Below are 19,761 nucleotides of genomic sequence, written 5' to 3'. Positions count from 1 at the left end.
AGAAATGGTAATAATAAGTTCAGGGAAATTCAAATTTAATACATACTGGTACTCACTTAAATACTTAATACTTCGTAATGAATTTGAATTTCCCTGAAATTATTATTACCATTTCTACGACAAATTGTAACCGACGTGATAGAGACACATAGCCATTCCGCATGGTAATGATTCATTACTACCTTATTTTGAGTATACTAAATCCAAATTAACATTAATTTATTGAAGAGTAAAGTTTAAGCTGGATTCAGAATAGTTTACTTAATATGTATGTATGGCACTTACAAATCTTTTACGTGTAAAACTCACATCTTACATATTTGGACCAATTTTATTTTGTTCACCGCAAAAAGTATGCATATCCGTATTTTTTCATTTTTTTAATGCACTAATTTGACCGAGATGCGCGAATTTTAAACCATTTTCTGTATTTCCCTTGGTCAGGACTTACATAAACCTGTATTAATTAGTTTTATGTATATATTCAAAAGAAATTCGTATATATTTACGTATTTATTTATGATGTAAAAAAGTAAAATACAAATTTTACAAAAGGCAGAAAAGTATCACTAAAACACAGTTCTTATTTGATGCCCGACACAATAATAATTGATTAATAATTGATTAATTCATTATTTTGCTAAATTACATATGTACATTGTTGAAAAACTGGGATTAAATCATTACTGGCCGGAGTACATCTTTGTATGAAGGTCCTTCACGGATATTAAGGGTCCTTGTCCGTCGGGGCATTGCCAGAGTCTTCGACATTAACATTTACTACTCCAACTTGATTACCATCGGCCACATAATCCTTCACATGATCTGTATCGGAATATGCATAATTTAGTCACTCATTAGTACCAAAGGGTGATTTCGTACGTGGTGACGAATTTATCGTTGAATAACCCGGGAACGGTTTGTCGTAGCGGGTCAAAATTTTGAACAGAGGAGCATGTTATCCTCAAATAGTTGTGTGCAAAAAACCAACTCTCTACTTTCAAAAATGCCTCTCCCACAGCCCCCAGAAGGTGAAACACTCATTTTTACTTATTCCAAACTCCGTCTAAAAAATTCGGTCTCCGCAGAAAAATTTTTGTTTTCAAGTATCCGACCCCAAATAAGTTCATTTGACTTATATCGGGGGATTGTACAGGTATTTCACTATTCGAAATGATTGTTATCCCGAATCCAGCTTCAAGGTCCTTTGCATTATGGTGGGTCAACTTTGCCGTCTGGGAAGACGCTCCGTCATGATGAAAAATCACCTTAATTATTTTTTTACCGTGCAATTTAGGTAAATGTTATTCTAAAAGTGGTTTCAGTACACGGTCCACATAATACTTTACAGATTCCTTCACTTTTTGGGGGACTTTGATAAGTGGGAGGACACCACGACCCGACATTGCACCCACAACCATCAACTGTTTAAAAAAGTTCTCCTTACACGGAAGCACCAACTTGCTTGAATTGTTTTAGGCATTTATCGTGTATTAAGCTCTTCGAACCTAAATAGTAACTTGTAGAGAAATTAGTGCTTCGTCAAATGTCACCAATAACTCACTCCTATTCCTTCACAGAAAATTCTAATAATTTTTTTTGTAAACACGGGCGCGATTTTTTTCCTGTTTTTCGGTCAGCTGATGCACACGACTTTACCGACCAAGTCGTTTCTTAAAAATGTTAATCTCTCTTTTCACTGAACGCTTAGATATCCCAACCTTACGGGTAATTTCCTTTTGGGTTGGTCGATTGTCTCTGGAGGTCAATAGGTCAATTTTGCTATGCACGGTCGGAATTAACACGTTTTTTGCCTTCTTTCAGAGGGTGGTGGTTGCCCTTTACTCAAAATTTATCGCTTTTCACCTATATTTTTCAATACCTTATTGATTGTAGATTTCGAAACTGTTTTCTATTCACTTTTAAAATGCTTAGTAATTCGGTTGTATGAGCATTTAAGTTTGGAAACAGTAAAAATGAGTGTTTGACCTTCTGGGGGCTGTGGGGGAGGCATTTTTGAAAGTAGAGATTTGTTTTTTTGCACACAACTATTTGAGGATAACATGCTCCTCTGTTCAAAATTTTGACCCGCTACGACAAACCGTTCCCGGGTTATTCAACGACAAATTCGTCACCAGCAGAAAAATCACCCTTTGGTATTTAATTTGGTAGAATTTTTTTAACTTTATGCATATCCAAGGAATGATGGGATATCAAACTTTTTCTATGCAGATTTAACTTGAAAACTATGTATTTTTAAGTGATTTTGAACTCAAATTTTAAAACGAGTTCGGGAAATTCATATTGGTTTCCTTACCATAATCCTCTTCCTCGGAAGAGTTTCCGTTATTGCTGTGACCAGGTGGCACTTCGGGAGAAGTATTTGTGCTCGTGCTACTATCAGGGCCTAAAATGTCCTCCAGTTTATCCACCAAACCTATGTAAAAATTTAATTTGGTCACTCAAAATCCAAGGGGTGGTTGCAGACCACAGAAAGTAATATATTCTGAATCTACTTGCCGAGACATTTCTAACAATACCCCATTGGTGGGGCTATGTGAGACTTTGCATTGCATATACATGTAACAACTTAACTCTGTCCCCTTCCCCATACTACATACATTACATACTCGACAATTCCTCCTTTCTTAACAATTAACTTTGTTCCACTCGTTAATAATCGTTACCATGAACCACCTTCCCAGTTTTTGATATCGTCTCATTTTTACCCTGGGTATTCATGCACATCCCGAGAAGGATCATAACGAGAATAATCTTCATCTTCGGGCCAAGTTCGTTCAGTTTACTGTTGAAAAAAGATCATTAAAAATTAATACGTTTCTAAAAATATTTATGCAAGGCATAATTACTTTCAATGATGGTTTAAAGTTTGCACGTATACATTTAATATTGAGACCTACATATGTATGCATGTACCTTTTGCTTAAATGTCACAAACCCTTCAAAATACAGGAACTCAAAACGTGACAGAAAAACAAGTTGACGGAGTGTTAATAAAAAATTCACGGTCACGAATTCAGCAATTAGATAGGTTTGCGTCAATGGAGACGTTAAGTACGTCCAAGTTTTTATCAATAGGTTGTAAATTGCATCAGAACAAAGTTTATTGTTCGTAAATTAATATTTCATATACGCGCTTACAATGCAGGTTTTTCCATGCAAATCACACAATCGAGGTTTCCCAGCGTATGCCCACAGACTTTGACTAAATTATGTCTAAATATATTTATTGTGCATCGATCACAACTTTAATTAAGTTGAAATTTGTCAAAGTTGCGAAATGTACATACGTATGTATGTGAATGCCTAGGTTTGACCAAAACACAAATTTGCATCCGAAGAGGAAAAAAACACTTATTAAATTTATGTAGGAAGTGTAAAATCCGCAAGTGTAAGGTTCGTTTTCTTGACAGACAGATAGACGGACAGAGTATTCGATAAAGTCAATAAACAATTATTTAAAATAAGTATGAATAAGTACTGCTTCTGATTTTCATTTTCGCTAAAAACACATTTGCAAGAGTGTTATTTGCATGAACATTTTATTCCTTTCTGTGTAACTCGCTAGAACATATTTCGTAAACATGTGTAAATATCCGATACCTATCAATGTTTCTTAATTTCCAATAATTCTCTCCAAAAAATAAAAATTTCTCAAAATCAATTGAAATTGAAATCGTTTTCATTCAATGTGCGCGTATGTCTCCAGCAACTGATAAGGGAGTATGGGCTGAGGGCTGTGACGACCCCGCGGTAATTGACGTAATACGAAGCACACCCCGTCCCCCAAACCATGGGCTTCATATCCGCCATCATGTCGGCCATGTAGCCCTGCTCGATGAACTCCTTGACGCAGACGACCTTCGAGTCACGTTCAATCATTTCTCTGATCACTTGAAGGATGTAGTTTAGTTGGCACTCGATCGTAAAAATTCCCGAGCTGTGATCAATGCCCTGAAAATGTTAGATATTTTAGTGGGGTCCAAATTTTTTTTTGTAGCTTGAAGTAGCGTATACAGGGTGGTTAAAATGTCACGCTACAATGGAAAATTTTTAGATGGGAAGAATTAGTAAATTTCCATTAGTTACCGAAATTTTATCTCTGAAATTCAACATTTCAAGAATTTTGTCATCAGTGTTCCATAAGTTTTGATGAAAGTTAATAAAAATGTCAATCCCAAATCTGTAACTAATGAAGATTTAGGGGTTTTTCCCATTGAAAAATTTTCCATTGTAGCGTGACATTTAAACCACCCTGTACATAGTCCATTCATAAGTCCCCACACAAACATTTCTGGTGATAAATCACAAAGTATAAGTCAAAATTTGACTAGGTTTTTACAGTGTTTGGGCCCAAAAGCATGAACCAGTTGGGCGCGACGGAAGTGCAGATTCCCATGTAAGCCGTGGGTCCTTTCTCCCTCCAAAGCTCCATCAAATCCATGCCACCCTTAACACGAATTTCCAACGGGGAAAAGAACTCCTGGACTTTGAATCCTGTCGCCAAAATCAAAACCTGGCGGAAATAATTAAATCAAAATTAATTCTTTATTCCTACTTTAACATTAAAATTTCGAAATTTTACATCAATCTTTTTCTCATCCCCGTTTTCCGTGGTGATTGAATTCGTCCCGACTTTTGTGATTTTATCCCGCACAACTTCAACATTTGGATGAGCAAGGGCTGGATAATACTCGTTCGAGGGTGTGATCCTTTTGCACCCGAGCTCGTAATTTGGCCTCACTTTTTCCAACAGGGCTGGATTATCGGCAAATTTCCGGTTTAAGTAATGATCACCAAGTTTGGCGCCTGTTAATGTTTTTAATTAAATTTGATCCTCTTTTTCTTATCATGTTTCAAAATATCATTTCCAGAGATCGGGAGTTTCAAAAATTTGGTTGGATTATTTACAGATTACAAGTAATTTGTTACAGAAGACAGCACAGTTTTTACCGCATTCGCATTGATGATTAAGGAAAACCATGGAGTAAAAAGTATTACCAGACTGGTATTAAATTTACTCCCGGTAGGTAATAAATTTACTACCATGGCGACATATTCACCTGAAAGTAGGTGTCCAGATATTTTAGAGTGTACTATTTCTTATTGGATTACATCCTAAATTATGGGTTACGCCTACAGAGGGTTGGGACAGAAGAAGGAGCCACTTGAATTTTAGGGGTGGCGTGTGATGCACAGTCGCGGCATTTTCAAAATTTGCATATGTCATACCCAGATAGTTAACGAAAATTTAGCACTATTCAGATTTTCCCTACGGTTAAAAATGCCCCTACAGCACCCCCCAGAGTGCGAGGCACGCATAAAAGTGTTTTCCAAAGACATATTGAGCCAGAGAGCGATTGTTAGAAAATTTGCTGCAAATGGATTTATCGTCGATCGAAAGTACGTTTCTAATGTACTTAAAAACGTTGGAATCAAGCGGACGGAAAAAGCGGTTAGAGCTCCACCCCCACGGAAAGGATACCCAAGATCCGCTTGAACCAAAAAGTTCTTCGGAAAATCAATTTTTCGCCAAAACGCTAAATCCACCAACTAAAAGTTGCATGGCGAAAATGTTAAACGTTAGTAGGAGAACATTTCTAGAGTAATTCACAATGACCTACAGCAAGTGACTCGTAGAAAATCCCGAGATCATGCTCTCAACCCAACTTATTTCTCACAAAATAGCAGCCTACGCGAACGATTTTTAAAAAAGTTTGGGTATAACAATTATTCCTACTATAGAAACTCTCGTTAGTTCCTCTGATATCAATCCGATGTTTTTTTTTGGATTCGGGTACTTAAAACGGAGCCTTCTTGAAAGGAAAACGCGTGCGTTTTGATGGACTTTGGAAAAGTGTTCAGGACGAGTGGTGCAGAATCACTCTGAAAATGGTGTCAAAGGTCATGACTGGTTGGAAAAAGCGACTGAGGCTCGTTAGATAAACTAAAGGGCTTCACACTGAACCAATTACCAAACTTCACAAACGAATAATAAGGCCGTAATAAATTTAGGCAAAGTGGCTTCTTCTTCTGTCCCACCCCTGTAATTTAATCAGGATACTTAATCCGACAAGAGTAATCTGGGAATTGCCCATCGCTGCCTCGTTCATACCCAGCTTTTGCATCAGGCTTCCTTGAATGAATGTTGGGTGGATGAGTTCGTTCGACCAAAAGATGAATGAGCGGTACATCTCGCGCAAGCCCGGGACCGAGGCGAACGCCCACTTGAGCCAGTCCGGCATTTGGAACTGCATCCGCGGCAGGACCCAAGCGGGATGTCTAAATAGGTGGAAAAATTATTCATTATCGCTTTAAATCACCATCCCATCTCCCATTGTAGCATAACCTTTATCGTTAGAATTTTGTCAAAATGGGAGAGCATACGCCGAGACACCTCCCTTGTTACCTTTGGTAGACGATAAGTTTCTTAACTTTCTTCACAATATTCGGAATGATTTGGACCGCGCTGGCCCCACTGCCGATCACGGCGACCGTCTTATCCTCCAATTTTACGCTGGTGTCCCACCTCGCCGAGTGAATGCGGGGTCCTGTAAAGGCCTTAAATTCTTCCGGTGTGTGGGGCACCCGAAACCCGCCGATTCCAGTTATTCTATAAAATTCAAAATTTATCCGTCGCTTGTGAAACCTAAGCTACACTCTCAGAAATTCGGTATATAAATAATACCACGTGGTATTGGTAATGGTAAGTAATACCGTGTAGCAATAGTTCGGAATTAAAGTTTAAGAATACTGGCAGCGTATTTTAATGGACCTACCGGTATAATTTTAGTATTAAGCAGTAGCAAGCTTTATTATGAAGAAATACTTGTGCACCTATCCAGATGTCTAAGAGTTATGTACACTCAAAACAAAAATTTGTCAAATCAACACCACCGGTATCAATATATGACTTGTTTACAATTGTGATTCTGAGTGGTAATGAAATTTTTCCGTCGGGTCATAACCTTATAACTATCGGTATCAAAATCATCATAACTCGTATGTATACATAAACTGTTCCAAAATTTAAACTCACACTACGTCGAAGATAAGCTCGGCCTCATCATTTGTGGCGGAATTTGTGACCACGACCCTCCACTTGTTGATCGTTTCGTCCCATGAGGCTTTGTTTACTTTATGTCCAAATTTTATATTTTTGTAAAGGTCATGCTTTTTCGCCACGCTTTGAATATATCGCCAAATTTCGGCTTGTGGAGAGTACGCCCATGACCAATCTACATATTATTTTAAATTAATAGAAAATCAATTTACTAAAATTAATGATTTTTTGGCTGTATTTTTACCTGGATTTGGTTCGAAGCTGTAGCTGTACAAATGTGACCCCACGTCGCAGGCACACCTATCAAAATTTACATTTTTTAATTTGTATAAAATTACAAAAATATGCATGAGTTTTTTTATATGAAAACTGCGCAAAGATTTTGAAATACAGAAATAAGGTTCTCTGTTTCACAAAGGTTACACAAATTTGTATTAATGTTGTCTTTCTTTATATTCCTTTCCACGTATTATTTTTAAAACCGTAAGAATGTGACAGTTGTTATTGTGATGCATGAAAACTTTCCAAAAACTGTATAAGAATAAGAACTAAGCAAGAATCTGCTTTTCACCAATTAAGAATAAATGTGTATTACATATATTCCTTAATTGGCATTACATCGTAATAGTTTCCACATATTCACATACATATGTATGATAGCTTTGCAAGAATTAGTACAAAGAAGATCCCATTTTTCCAAATTTTGAACTATGTAATTTGGAAATTTGCGTACAAATTTTTTGATAAGCCTAGGCAGTTCGATAAAGTTAATAATGTAACGAAACAACGAAGAGGGTGTGGCACCCCGTATTTACGGTAAATGTTAAAAATGGGCAAAATTTTGAAAAATTTTACTCGTTTTTCCTCCGAATCATACCCCACCCGACTATGTACCCTCTATAGTTCTTACCCGGGATACTTATTGACCAGCCAGGTCCCACCGACATCCTCGTTTTCATCAAAGATGACATAATCCTCAATATTAAGCTGTTTCTTCAACTGAATCCCGGCCGCAATACCGGAGAAACTGGAAATAAATAAATTATCAGTCTCACATTAACAACGATACACATTGGTAAAATATAATATGTTTCTGTCAAACTTACCCAGCCCCAATTATGCAAATTTTCAGTGTCATTTTCTCCAGGTGATAACGAAATGGAGCCTGCTTGCCAGATGACAAATGAGATCAAAAGTCCAGATTCACCTCAATCAAACCATTTCCCAAGTGTTTTATTCCCAAATTGTATTGGCACATCGATAAGAAATAATTGAACAACTGACTTGCACAAATTAATATGAGTGCGATTCACGCATTTTGTGCAGCAATCGGTGGCATTACAAATATCTTGGTGGTGATGACGACATAATAATTTAGGAACTAATTTACTGGGTGATTCTTGCTCCTTAAGATGCTTGCAAGGCACCCACAGAACCGAACAATGTGCTTTAGGCAACGCAAAGCAAGAGATTCGTGGGGGCTGTGCGATAAGGGTGTCGTCCAATTATTTTTACACAAGGATTTGTATCGTTCGCGAGTTAATGTGACACTCGGGTCAGATAATACTCTGAGGCAAAAATTCATGACATACATACTTTATCCTCGACCCCATACGGTATTAATAGATTGCATCATGTAAATGAAAATGACACGTCGCGATACGGACTTGTTCGTCCTTGGTTTGCAGAGAGGATGACAACGCATTTTAATTGTATGTAGTTACCTACGTATGTAGAAGGGGCGTGCAAAGAGGATTTGATAGATACACGTATTTTGCCATTAGCCCCCATTGAGTGACCTTTGACTGGAGAGGATGCCTTAGTGACTGGAGAGGATGCCTTAGTGACTTTCATGTCAGGAAAACTGATGAAATTCGTTATGTACAGCATACTTAGACATGTAGGTATGTACATAAATATGTACATACGTACCCTTTCACATAGGTGTGTATCTAATAGATAACATAAATAGCTAAATAAGAGTGTCATCTTGACTCTACCCAATGTATGTATGTATGGAGCTAATTTTAATCTCGAAAACCAATTGACTGTATATTATGTAAAGGGGAATTTAGAGTGACGAATTTAGCAATTATGTAAATTCGTGTCACTGGAGAAGTTTTTAATGATAAGTTTTAAACTACATTAGAAATTAGGAAGTTTGCCTAGAACGAAGCTTACTTTTGATTAATATGTATGTATTTCGTATATATATGTGCTAACAGTGCAGGTCTTTCATACGTAAACCGAACAATCGAAGTCACTTACAAGGAAACATACTGAGGTGTCCAACGAGTTAAGGGTCGACACCTATACCAAAATGACCACAATACATGACTTGTTAAACAAACTGAAGGAATTTCCGTGTAAAATTCACTTTTCGTCACGTTGTGACGATATTTGTGACGAGCGCATGACCTTCGGATTGCCAGCGGGACAGGTCGGCCGCTGAACGATCACATCGAACATGTTGTGTTCAGAGATTTCAAATTTCAAATAACTTACACCTCTAATTTTTTCAAAATTTCAAAATTTCTTCAAAATTTCAAAACTTTTTCAAAATTTCAAAATTTCCTCAAAATTTCAAAACTTTTTCAAAATTTCAAAATTTCTTCAAAATTTCAAAAAGTTTTTCAAAATTTCAAAATAGTTTCAAAATTTGAAGAATTTGAAATCTCTGAAGACGACGTGAAGAAGACGACGCTTCTCTGTGGTCGACCTGATCGTTCAGCAGCCGACCCTTCCCTCTCTGGGAACCCGATGGTCGTGCGCTCGTCACAAATATCGTCACAACGTGACGAAAAGTGAATTTTACACGGAAATTCCTTCAGTTTGTTTAATAAGTCATGTATTGTGGTCATTTTGGTATAGGTGTCGACCCTTAACTCGTTGGACACCTCGGTATGTTCCCTTGTTAGTGTAAATGTATGCTGGTGATATTTACCTAAATGGGAGGAAAAGGTTCCATGCGAAATGAATTGTGCATGTATTTTTTGTATGAGAGAATAATCCTGATACTGACTTTATTTGATGCATGTTTGGTTTATATAGTGCTTTACAAGGTAAATTCCAATATGTATGTAATGGAGTCGACTAATCCTAAATTCGTCTTATTCAGAGGACAGAAAAAGACCAGTATGTATTTCCTCCAAATTTTTGGATTATTAAATAACTATTACGTTCCAATTAGAAATGCAAGCAAAGTTATTTATATCTCTGTATAAGTAAAGGACTTGTAACTACTGAACACACAAAATTTAATTAAGTACTTTGAAATTTGCAAAAGTCACTCTCTGTCAATCAGTAAGTTTGGCAAAAATATTTGCACTCGAAGAGGAAAAACCGTGCAGTAAATTTATGTAGAAAGTGAAAAATTCGTAAACTTTAAGGTGCGTTTCCTTGGCACACAGACGTACAAAGTCAATAAGCAATTATTTCGAGTCAGTAGGAAAAAGTATGAATAAGTAGTTCTGATTCTCTATTTCGCTAAAGAAACACATTAACCAGAGTTTTTTTGCAATAAATATTTTATTACTTTCTGTGTAACTCACTGGAAACATATTTCGTAAATATGTGTAAACATCCGATAAATATTCGCCTTTCTAAATTACTAAAAATTCCCTCCTAAAAATACAATTTCCCGCAATCAATTGAAATTGAAATCGTTTTCATTCAAGGTTCTCGTATGTCTCCAGCAGGTCATGAGGGTGTAGGGGCTGAGGGCTGTGACCACCCCGCGGGAATCGGCGTACCACGAGGCACACCCCGTCCCCCAAACCATGGGCTTCATATCTTCCATCATTTCCACCATGTAGCCCTGCTCGATGAATTCCTTTACGCAAACGACCTTCGAGTCACGCTCAATCATTTCTTTAATCACTTGGAGCACGTAGTTTAGTTGACATTCGATCGTGAAAATGATCGAGTTGTGACCAAGACCCTGAAAATAGGAAAGAATTTTTAAGCGGGTTTCAAAAATTTATGAGAATACGTTGCTATGAGTTAATAGGGATGCCCAACTTTACCAAAAAAAACAGCTTTTTCGCTCTTTTCAAATTCTCACCGCATCAATCTTTATGCATTTTTCTATTTTTTTTTGCTTAAAACTAAAATCCAAGTTTTAGTAACTCATTTTATAACAAAAAATGAAAAAATAGCAGCTTGGCAGGCGCAGTGTCACTTGAACTTTTATGCAAAGTTGAGTCTCCCCAATTTAAAGAGCCATTGGTTCCTTATAAATCGATCGGTTTTGGGAGAAATGACAAAACGCAAGTGTCGAAAATTGGTTAATTGTATCACAAGAACTCATACAACATAAAATGTGTGTAAGGTTTTTTTTTAAATCGGGAATACTATCGCATTCAAAACCAGAATTTTTTTGAAATACTGGTTTACATTTTTCGCAAACTTTCGTCAAACGCTCGGTTTTCATTTTTCCGGTTTTAGATTCGCTCAGAACTGTTCTGCCGGAATCTGGCAGTCAAACTGCATATGGTCCGCAGCCAGATTCTGGCTGCAGATAGTATGCAGAGTCTTAGATTGTTGAACCAAAAATTAACCATCAATCGAAAGATTGCATTAGATAGGGCAAGTAGACTAGTTATTATAGGATTTGACTCTATTTTTACAGTGTTTGGTCCCAAAAGCATGAACCAGTTGGGCGCCACGGAACTACAGATTCCCATGTAGGCAGAGGGTCCTTTCTCCCGCCAAAGCTCCATCAAATCCATGCCACCCTTAACACGAATTTCCAGCGGGGAAAAGAACTCCTGGACTTTGAATCCTGTTGCTAAAATCAAAACCTGAGGGAAAAAATAAATCGAAATTAGTACTTTATTCATACTTTAACATTAAAATTTCGAAATTTTACATCTATCTTTTTCTCATCCCCGTTTTCCGTGGTGATTGAATTCGTCCCGACTTTTGTGATTTTATCCCGCACAACTTCAACATTTGGATGAGCAAGGGCTGGATAATACTCGTTCGAGGGTGTGATCCTTTTACACCCGAGTTCGTAATTTGGCCTCACTTTTTCCAATAGGGCCGGATTATCGGCAAACTTCCGGTTCAAATAGTGATCCCCAAGTTTGGCACCTGTTTTTAGTTAAATTTTAGTTTCGTTATCTTAATATGTTTCAAGATATGATTTACAGGGATGGACAATTCCAAGGGTTTCGATGGATTACGGATTAGAGATTAACTTGTTAAAATTTTATGTGGGTTGCGTGTTTAGGATTACTCTTGAAGTCTAATATATCTTGGACGACTAAAATATATTGCTCTGTTGGATTAAAGATTACAGGTTACATTTGTCGGACTACGAATGATTTCTTGTAATAACAAAAAAATTGTGCTTTTTACTAATCGGCGCAGATATGCAGATTATCGTTTTAGTATACTAAAAACATGGAAAAATTAATATCCTAATTCAAACTAATCCAATAATGTAATCCGTAGTGCGATTAAAATTCCGTGGATTACTTCATGAGCAGCTTGCAAATTTTTGTATCACGGATAACAGACTATTTAAAGCTTTCAATTTCTTGTTGATTTCTGGATTATGGAATACACCTAATTTAATCCGATTACGTAATCTGACCAAACTAATCCTGTAATTGCCCATCGCTGCCTCGTTCATACCAAGCTTTTGCATCAGGCTGCCCTGAATGAACGTTGGGTAGGCGAGTTCGTTCGACAAAAAGATGAATGAGCGGTACATCTCGCGCAAGCCCGGGACCGAGGCGAACGCCCACTTGAGCCAGTCCGGCACTTGGAACTGCATCCGCGGCAGGACCCAAGCGGGATGTCTAAATACGTAGTAAAAAATTGGGGGTCAGATTAATATTTATATACACTACAAAAAATCCGAGAGGTTACGTGGCAGATTCTATACACAATACAGACAAAATTTTAGTACCGTTGTCTCAATTTTTTGAACTACCAGTAATTGCCGAACAAATTTTATGTCGTTATTATTTAGCAAAGTTCCCATCCAGATTTTGACCAAACTGTCTAAATAATGTCAATCGATCACAAATTGGATTAATATCAAATTTGGAATTAATGATATCCATCAATTCTTAAGTCTGGTGGAGATGTTTGCATTCAAAAAGGAGAAATGGGTCATAATCTTGACAAGTTTTCCTAGTTTTAAATTTACTGCGAGTTTTCTGAAATATGTACTTCCACTGCAAATATTTCGGCCAAACATATGTACGAATTTGAAGATAGTGTAATCGGCAAATTTGCTGTTAACTAAAGTTGGGATCCATTGACACTAACTAATTTCGTCAAAATCCGAGAGCATGTGCTGAGACACCTCCCTTGTTAAATTTCGCACCTCTGGTAGACGATAAGCTTCTTAACTTTCTTCACAATGTTCGGAATGATTTGGACCGCGCTGGCCCCACTTCCGATCACGGCGACTGTCTTATCCTCCAGTTTTACGCTGGTATCCCATTCCGCCGAGTGAATCCTGGTTCCGGTAAAGGCCTTAAATTCTTCCGGTGTGTGAGGCACACGAAGCCCGCCAATTCCGCTTATTCTAAAATTACCGCCAAATTAAAAATTTAGAGTTGACCCTTACGTGGAATTTGTGCTACACTCTTAGAAATCCAGCATTAAAATAATATCAAGCGGTATTCAAATATGACTCTACCAAAATGGTATTGATAAATAATACCGTGTAGTAAAAAATATCGCGGTATTAAAGTTTTCCAAAATTTTATGGACCGGCATAATTTTAATACCAAGCGGTAGCAATTTTAATACCGATAAATCAATGCATGCGTGACTACACCAGATTTTGTATTTATACAGCGTTCCATAATTTAAACTCACATCAGGTCGAAGATAAGCTCAGCCTTATCATTTGTCACAGTATTTGTAACCACAAGCCTCCACTTGTTGATCGTCTCGTCCCACGCGACTTTGTTCACTTTATGCGAAAACTTCATGTTTTTGTACAAGTCGTGCTTTTTTGCGACGCGTTGGAGATATCTCCAAATTTCCTGTTGTGGAGAGTACGCCCATGACCAATCTATAATTTTAAATTCACAATTAATTATTATTTAACTTTAATTAAGATTAATGATTTGTTTATTAATCAATAAAATTAATTGTATGTTTTTGTTATTTTGTTTTACCTGGATTTGGTTCGAAGCTGTAGCTGTACAGATGTGACGCCACGTCGCAGGCACACCTATAAAAATTTACAGTTTTAAGTGGGTATAAAAACCTAAAAATGTTATGGTTTGAACACACACAGGAAAAATTTGCATAAATTGTATTTACGAAACACATATGTATATAAGATTCAATTTTTAATAAATAAATTTCGAAAGTAAGTTGAATTAATGCACCCTTGTTTGATATAAAGATTTAAAAGTTCCTACATATTTATGAAAACTTTGCAAAAATTCGGATAACTAAGATTATTTTTTCAAATTTTTCTCAAATTTGAGAATTTGCGTACAAATTTCATGAATTGCTCTGGCTATTTGATTAATTAATAATGTTACGAACGGACCAAGAGGGTGTGGCAGCCACGATTTACGCCCAATGTTACAAATGGATGTCATCTTGACAAATTTTACTAACTTTTGCTGGAAATCATACCCTACCCACCACCCTCTATTTTTCTTACCCGGGATACTTGTTGACCAGCCAGGTCCCCCCGACATCCTCGTTTTCGTCAAAGATTACGTAATCGTCAATATTGAGCTGTTTCTTCAACTGTACTCCGGCCGCAATACCGGAAAAACTGGAAACAAATCAATCTCACATTAACGACGATACACATTACCCAAATATAATATATTTCCGGGAAACTTACCCAGCCCCGATTATGCAAATTTTCGGTGTCATTTTCCCCACCAGGTGATGATGAAATGTAAGCTGTTTGGTGACAAATGAGATCAAAAGTCCAGATCCACGTTAATTAAACCATTTCCCAAGTGTTTTATTGACAAATCGATAAGCGATTATTGAAGACTGACTTGCACAAATTTATACAGGGGCCATTCACGCATTTTGTGGAGAAATCGGTGACATGAAAATGTAGGTGGTAATCTTAACATAATAATTTAGACACTGACTTACAGGGTGCTTCTTGCTCTTTGAGATGCCTGCATGACCCCCACATAACCGGACAATATGATTAATGGACTTTAGTCAACGCGAAGGGAGGGACTCTTGAGGGCTGTGTAGTAAGGATGTCGTCATTTTATGGTGAATTTCTTGTCCAAGTATTTGCACCATTCTCGTACTAATGGAACCTTAGGATCAATTAAGATTCTGAGGTCAAAATCTACCACATACGTTCTGGGCCCCACACGATATTATTAAACTGGATCATGTGGATCCGATTGACACGTCGCGATACATTTCAACCTTTGATACTGACTTGTGAATAGTACTAAAACGCAATGGTAAGTAAGTAAATATGTATGTATATATCTCTTTAGCTTATTGGATGGGAACGCATTTTCACAGGAACGAATTTACATACAAACATGTAAAGGGTCGTGTATATAAAATGTGATGGATATGTAGTTTGATATGTATTTTGATATTTTCTCCAATGCATTGGAGAAAATTCTCCACTCCCTCCATTGCAATGGAGTGGTCCATGGCACGAAGGATGTCTTCACCTTCATGTCAGGCAAGTTTATGAAATAGCTTATGCACATATTTACATATATTATAATTTCGAAAAGTCCGTCCCGTTAAGTATCGTGACATCCGAGCGTTCTGATTTGTTGCCCCAATCAGAGAATTATGCGTATGATTATGGTTATGGTTATGGTTATGATTATAATTACGGTTATGATCATGATTATGGTTATGATTATGATCCTTTACAACATAAACAAATTTCCCAAGCAACGTCAAAAAAATTCCCTAGCAACATAAAAATATTTCCTTGGTAACGTCGTAAAAATTCCTTAGCAAAAAATTTCATGTGGCCCGTCTTGAGGACGGGTTTATAGGCTAGTATACGAGTATGTACAGTCAATGGAAAAAGTATTGGCAATCCCCACGCCAGCTAAATAAAATTGGCTGTAACCTTGGAATGCATTATACAATTGGCATGAAGATGTGTTCGTATTTAGCAAATATAATGTAGTTTTCGATTATAATCATGATTTATTAATTAAAATTAGATAAACACAGTTTTTAAATAAGTTATAGGAAAATTTGCAAAATTAACCCGCAAAAAGTATTGGCAACATGAGGCCAAATTAATTACGCGAAACAACTTTCTTAATGACCTACCACATTTCATTACGGTAAGTTTATTACGTGACAAAATATGACGATAGCTACATTTTAAGTCAGCAGTTGTGTTTTCTGGAACCAAAATGGCGACACCTAACGAGCTGTATTTGGTGCGGTGAGAAATATTCATTTCTTTTTCGCAAAAAAAAGTTGGGTATCGAAAAATCAATGGAAAACATACTTTTTCATATTTACTATTGGAAATGTAGCCAACAAATATAAAATACCAATTTTAGTTTCTGCTTTTCCATGATGCGGAAGAAAAAAAGTTACCTACGCCTAAACGCAAATAATGAATTAAGCAACAAATTACTTGAAATCGGAAGATTTCAACACCCAAAACCACTTAGAATTTGAGAACCAACTGTGGAGTCAATATTTCATACAATATGGTGATCAATCAAAAATCACGCCATGGGGTTTCAGGGTCCAGTAGCCCCATAAAAGAGAAGGCTCCCGAAACAAACCAACTCATGGTATTTAAATCAGCTAAATACCATCCTAAATAGACTTCCAATTGATGAAGAAGGGTCTAGTGGTCTCACATAAGTAAATTTAGCTTATTCGGTGCGGGTTGGATGGTTTGAGTTTGGAGGATGCAAAATGAGGCTCTCAAAAATGAATGCTGCCGTCTGGGAGTCAAGCTCGGAATAGGATGGATTATGGTTTGGGGTTGAATGACTAGGTCGTTGCGTAGTTAGCTGGTTATTATCGATGAAGTTATGACCAATGAGGTCTAATTAATCGTTCGAAACGATAATTTGAAAACATTTGACAAAAACCTGACCTAGGAAGTAATTTCATATTGCAAAAATGCAGTGGCCCCAAAACATGCATCCACATTAACGATGCACATTTTTGGAGACCGAAAAGGTTAAGCTTCTTTCGTTAGCTGCACAGTCTCCCGATGTGATTCTGATTGTCCGGGATGGGAAAAGAGAAACTGGTGGGAAATCGCTCTACAAAAAACGAGCTTGTCATAAGTTCGAAAGAAGATTGGGAAGCCATATCCAAAAGCGTTATAAAGAAATTTGTCGAGTCAGTTCCAATGCGTATTTCTGCTCTTATTGCATCTAGGCGAGGTGCTACGCGGTACTCAAAGCAGTTTATCGAAACAAAATTGCCGTATCTTTGATAATGACTTTTAAAGTTAAGGGTTGCCAATACTTTGTGCGGGTTAATTTTGCAAATTTTCCAACAAATTATTTAAAAACTGTGTTTATCTAATTTTAATCCATAAAACATGATTATAATCGAAAACTACATTATATTTGCTAAATACATACAAATTTTCATGCCAATTGTTTAATGCATTCCAAGGTTATTGCCAATTTTATTTAGCTAGCGTGGGGGTTGCCAATACTTTTTCCATTGACTGTACATATTTACATATACCCGCCTTTTCGCACCTACATACATATTTAAATGTGTATCTGCTTAAACATATTTAGCTAAAGGGTCACCATGACCTTACGCAATATTTGTATGTATGCATGTAGCAAATTTGCTGCATATCAATGATAATGATACACAAGTTATCATATCTCACTTACTAATCTCTGAAGACATGGTTAGGTCATGTTTTGCTACATATTTATATATGTATGGATCTTAATGTTTAGAAATATCCTGGCACATCTGTATTAGTTGGCCTCCTTAAGGGTATCAAAATTCAATATATACACTTGTAAATATTATGCATAGCAACAGTCTTGTAAAATGTAAGGCAACCCGATAAACCATGTGATTTTACGTGGCCCCAACGATGATCAGTTATCCAAAGTTGGGGTAAGCAAAATAAGTATGTTCCACCAAAGGGGCGTGATTTAATAGACAAATTTTGTAAATTTATTGACCTATGTATCTGCATACTTTGGGACTATGAAGTTGGTTTTGGAATTTCGAAAATTCGTTCGCATAATAAAAAACCTACTCCAAGCAACTTTGCGGGGGCTTTTAAGATGGCATTAATGCCATCTTGGTAGTTAATAACAACACATTTGGGTGGAAAAGACCCCCACCGGCCAACCACTTGACCGATCATGCCCATCTTCGAACCCATCCTTACTTTTGACCCGAAGATCAAGTGTACAAAATTTCAAGTCGATAGAATTTCTTTAAAGAGAGTTATCGTGCGTACAGAGAGACGGACGGACAGACAGACATCCTGACAAATCTATAAGGCCATCTTAAAAGGCCTAAAAATAATAAAAACATAGTACCAAACAATAAAAACTATAAAAAATAATATCTAACAATAAAAAAGCTCATTGACTCAACCGTGCGACATATTCGAGAGAAGGGTCGTATGGCTGATGGTGTAAAACTCAGTGGCCCCGGAAGCCGTGGGGACATTCACATTCACATAGAATAAGCGAGGTAGGGTTTATGCTGATAACGGTACCAAAAATGCATTGTCTTGTTACCAATCTGGTAACGATGGTATTTTATCTTCGCTGTTTATGCACAGTAAATTATACTAAACCGATACACTCTTAGCAAAACGGGGAGAAACGGGGAGCCCACATGACTTAACCAAATTGTGATAATATTTTACCCCACATTGTGATAAATCTTCCCCACAATGTGTAAACGTAGCACTAGATAGTGAGGATTTAACACATTGTGGGGAAGATTTATCACAATGTGGGGTAAAACATTATCACAATTTGGTTAAGTCATGTGGGCTCCCCGTTTGGTGACGATCAACACCAAGTTTTTTATAGTGTACTCAATATCATAACCGGTAACAACAAGTTCGTGTCGGTCGGGTTAAGCATTTACATACATAATACGTTTCCATGGATACGAGCATCCAGTAAATGGTTCCCACAATTACGTAAATTACATATTTATGAATGAGTTTCTTATCCCATATCACACAACATTACTCTGCAACATTAACTAATGTGTACCCTCCTTCGTTAAATTAGTACATATATGTATGTATGCAATCCGCCCATACAAAGTTCAGTCTCAACCCGTGGTTCGATTCCAGTTCAAAGAGTAAATCATACATAGGGACAAATTATATAATTCGCCTCAATTTTTTCGTTGCTTACATGTATGAGATTAAAGCAGTGTCTAACACGAGTCCCCGACTCGCATGGTAATATCTGCTTTGCTTATCATATTTAAATACATGCCTATGAGTTGTCTCATCAATACTCCGATGTACCACTTTTTCCAGGACAGGGTGTCACAAATTGTGTGATTGATGATGTGTTTGTGCATAGTAGAATGTGTTTTTGTTTACAGACTTGCCGAAATCCAGTGTCAAAATACTTAATACCAAATGGTATTGATATATACCTCTATTAAAATGTTGTTGATAAGTATGTATGTATGTAAATATGTAATTTCGTGTATATAGTAATAACTCGGTTACCGAGTCTCGG

General features: G+C 36.9%; 3 protein-coding genes across 3 annotated transcripts; all 3 read right to left on the bottom strand.

Annotated features, from left to right (window-relative positions):
• Positions 1–574: 574 nt before the first annotated feature.
• On the bottom strand, positions 575–3,397 carry LOC118437347. Its single transcript, XM_035856297.1, has 3 exons — positions 2,688–3,397; positions 2,318–2,437; positions 575–825 (listed from the first exon to the last, which is right to left on the bottom strand). Exons 1-3 carry the CDS (start codon positions 2,779–2,781, stop codon positions 728–730), a joined length of 312 nt encoding a protein of 103 aa, XP_035712190.1. The 5' UTR covers positions 2,782–3,397; the 3' UTR covers positions 575–727.
• A 147-nt stretch (positions 3,398–3,544) lies between these two features.
• On the bottom strand, positions 3,545–8,511 carry LOC110855642 (baeyer-Villiger monooxygenase). Its single transcript, XM_022104053.2, has 9 exons — positions 8,191–8,511; positions 7,995–8,111; positions 7,329–7,384; positions 7,061–7,259; positions 6,431–6,634; positions 6,137–6,303; positions 4,607–4,830; positions 4,364–4,537; positions 3,545–3,975 (listed from the first exon to the last, which is right to left on the bottom strand). Exons 1-9 carry the CDS (start codon positions 8,220–8,222, stop codon positions 3,682–3,684), a joined length of 1,467 nt encoding a protein of 488 aa, XP_021959745.1. The 5' UTR covers positions 8,223–8,511; the 3' UTR covers positions 3,545–3,681.
• Positions 8,512–10,593: 2,082 nt separating this feature from the next.
• On the bottom strand, positions 10,594–15,079 carry LOC110855554 (baeyer-Villiger monooxygenase). The gene is made up of 9 exons (XM_022103960.2): positions 14,919–15,079; positions 14,730–14,846; positions 14,230–14,285; positions 13,925–14,123; positions 13,425–13,628; positions 12,725–12,891; positions 11,955–12,178; positions 11,713–11,886; positions 10,594–11,024 (listed from the first exon to the last, which is right to left on the bottom strand). The coding sequence occupies exons 1-9, from the start codon at positions 14,948–14,950 to the stop codon at positions 10,731–10,733; spliced, it is 1,467 nt and encodes a 488-aa protein (XP_021959652.1). The 5' UTR covers positions 14,951–15,079; the 3' UTR covers positions 10,594–10,730.
• Between the last annotated feature and the right edge of the window lie 4,682 nt (positions 15,080–19,761).

The sequence above is a fragment of the Folsomia candida genome, unplaced genomic scaffold (assembly GCF_002217175.1).
Source record: "Folsomia candida strain VU population unplaced genomic scaffold, ASM221717v1 Fcan01_Sc013, whole genome shotgun sequence".
NCBI lineage: Eukaryota > Metazoa > Arthropoda > Collembola > Entomobryomorpha > Isotomidae > Folsomia > Folsomia candida.
Note: the sequence above shows the minus strand (reverse complement) of the source record. Positions and strands in the feature narration are given on the sequence as shown.

Excerpts from the sequence above, each read along its gene's own strand:
- LOC110855642 (XM_022104053.2), bottom strand. The coding sequence starts at position 8,222 with ATGACACTGAAAATTTGCATAATTGGGGCTGG. Across the intron at positions 7,385-7,994 it reads CTGGTCAATAAGTATCCCGG|GTGTGCCTGCGACGTGGGGT; the intron begins GTAAGAACTATA and ends AAATTTTGATAG. Across the intron at positions 4,538-4,606 it reads GGGATGAGAAAAAGATTGAT|GTTTTGATTTTGGCGACAGG; the intron begins GTAAAATTTCGA and ends TATTTCCGCCAG.
- LOC110855554 (XM_022103960.2), bottom strand. The coding sequence starts at position 14,950 with ATGACACCGAAAATTTGCATAATCGGGGCTGG. Across the intron at positions 14,286-14,729 it reads CTGGTCAACAAGTATCCCGG|GTGTGCCTGCGACGTGGCGT; the intron begins GTAAGAAAAATA and ends AAATTTTTATAG. Across the intron at positions 11,025-11,712 it reads TGCTTTTGGGACCAAACACT|GGTCTTGGTCACAACTCGAT; the intron begins GTAAAAATAGAG and ends TCCTATTTTCAG.
- LOC118437347 (XM_035856297.1), bottom strand. The coding sequence starts at position 2,781 with ATGAAGATTATTCTCGTTATGATCCTTCTCGGGATGTGCATGAATACC. Across the intron at positions 2,438-2,687 it reads AACTGGGAAGGTGGTTCATG|GTTTGGTGGATAAACTGGAG; the intron begins GTAACGATTATT and ends ATTTTTACATAG. Across the intron at positions 826-2,317 it reads TTCCGAGGAAGAGGATTATG|ATCATGTGAAGGATTATGTG; the intron begins GTAAGGAAACCA and ends ATTCCGATACAG.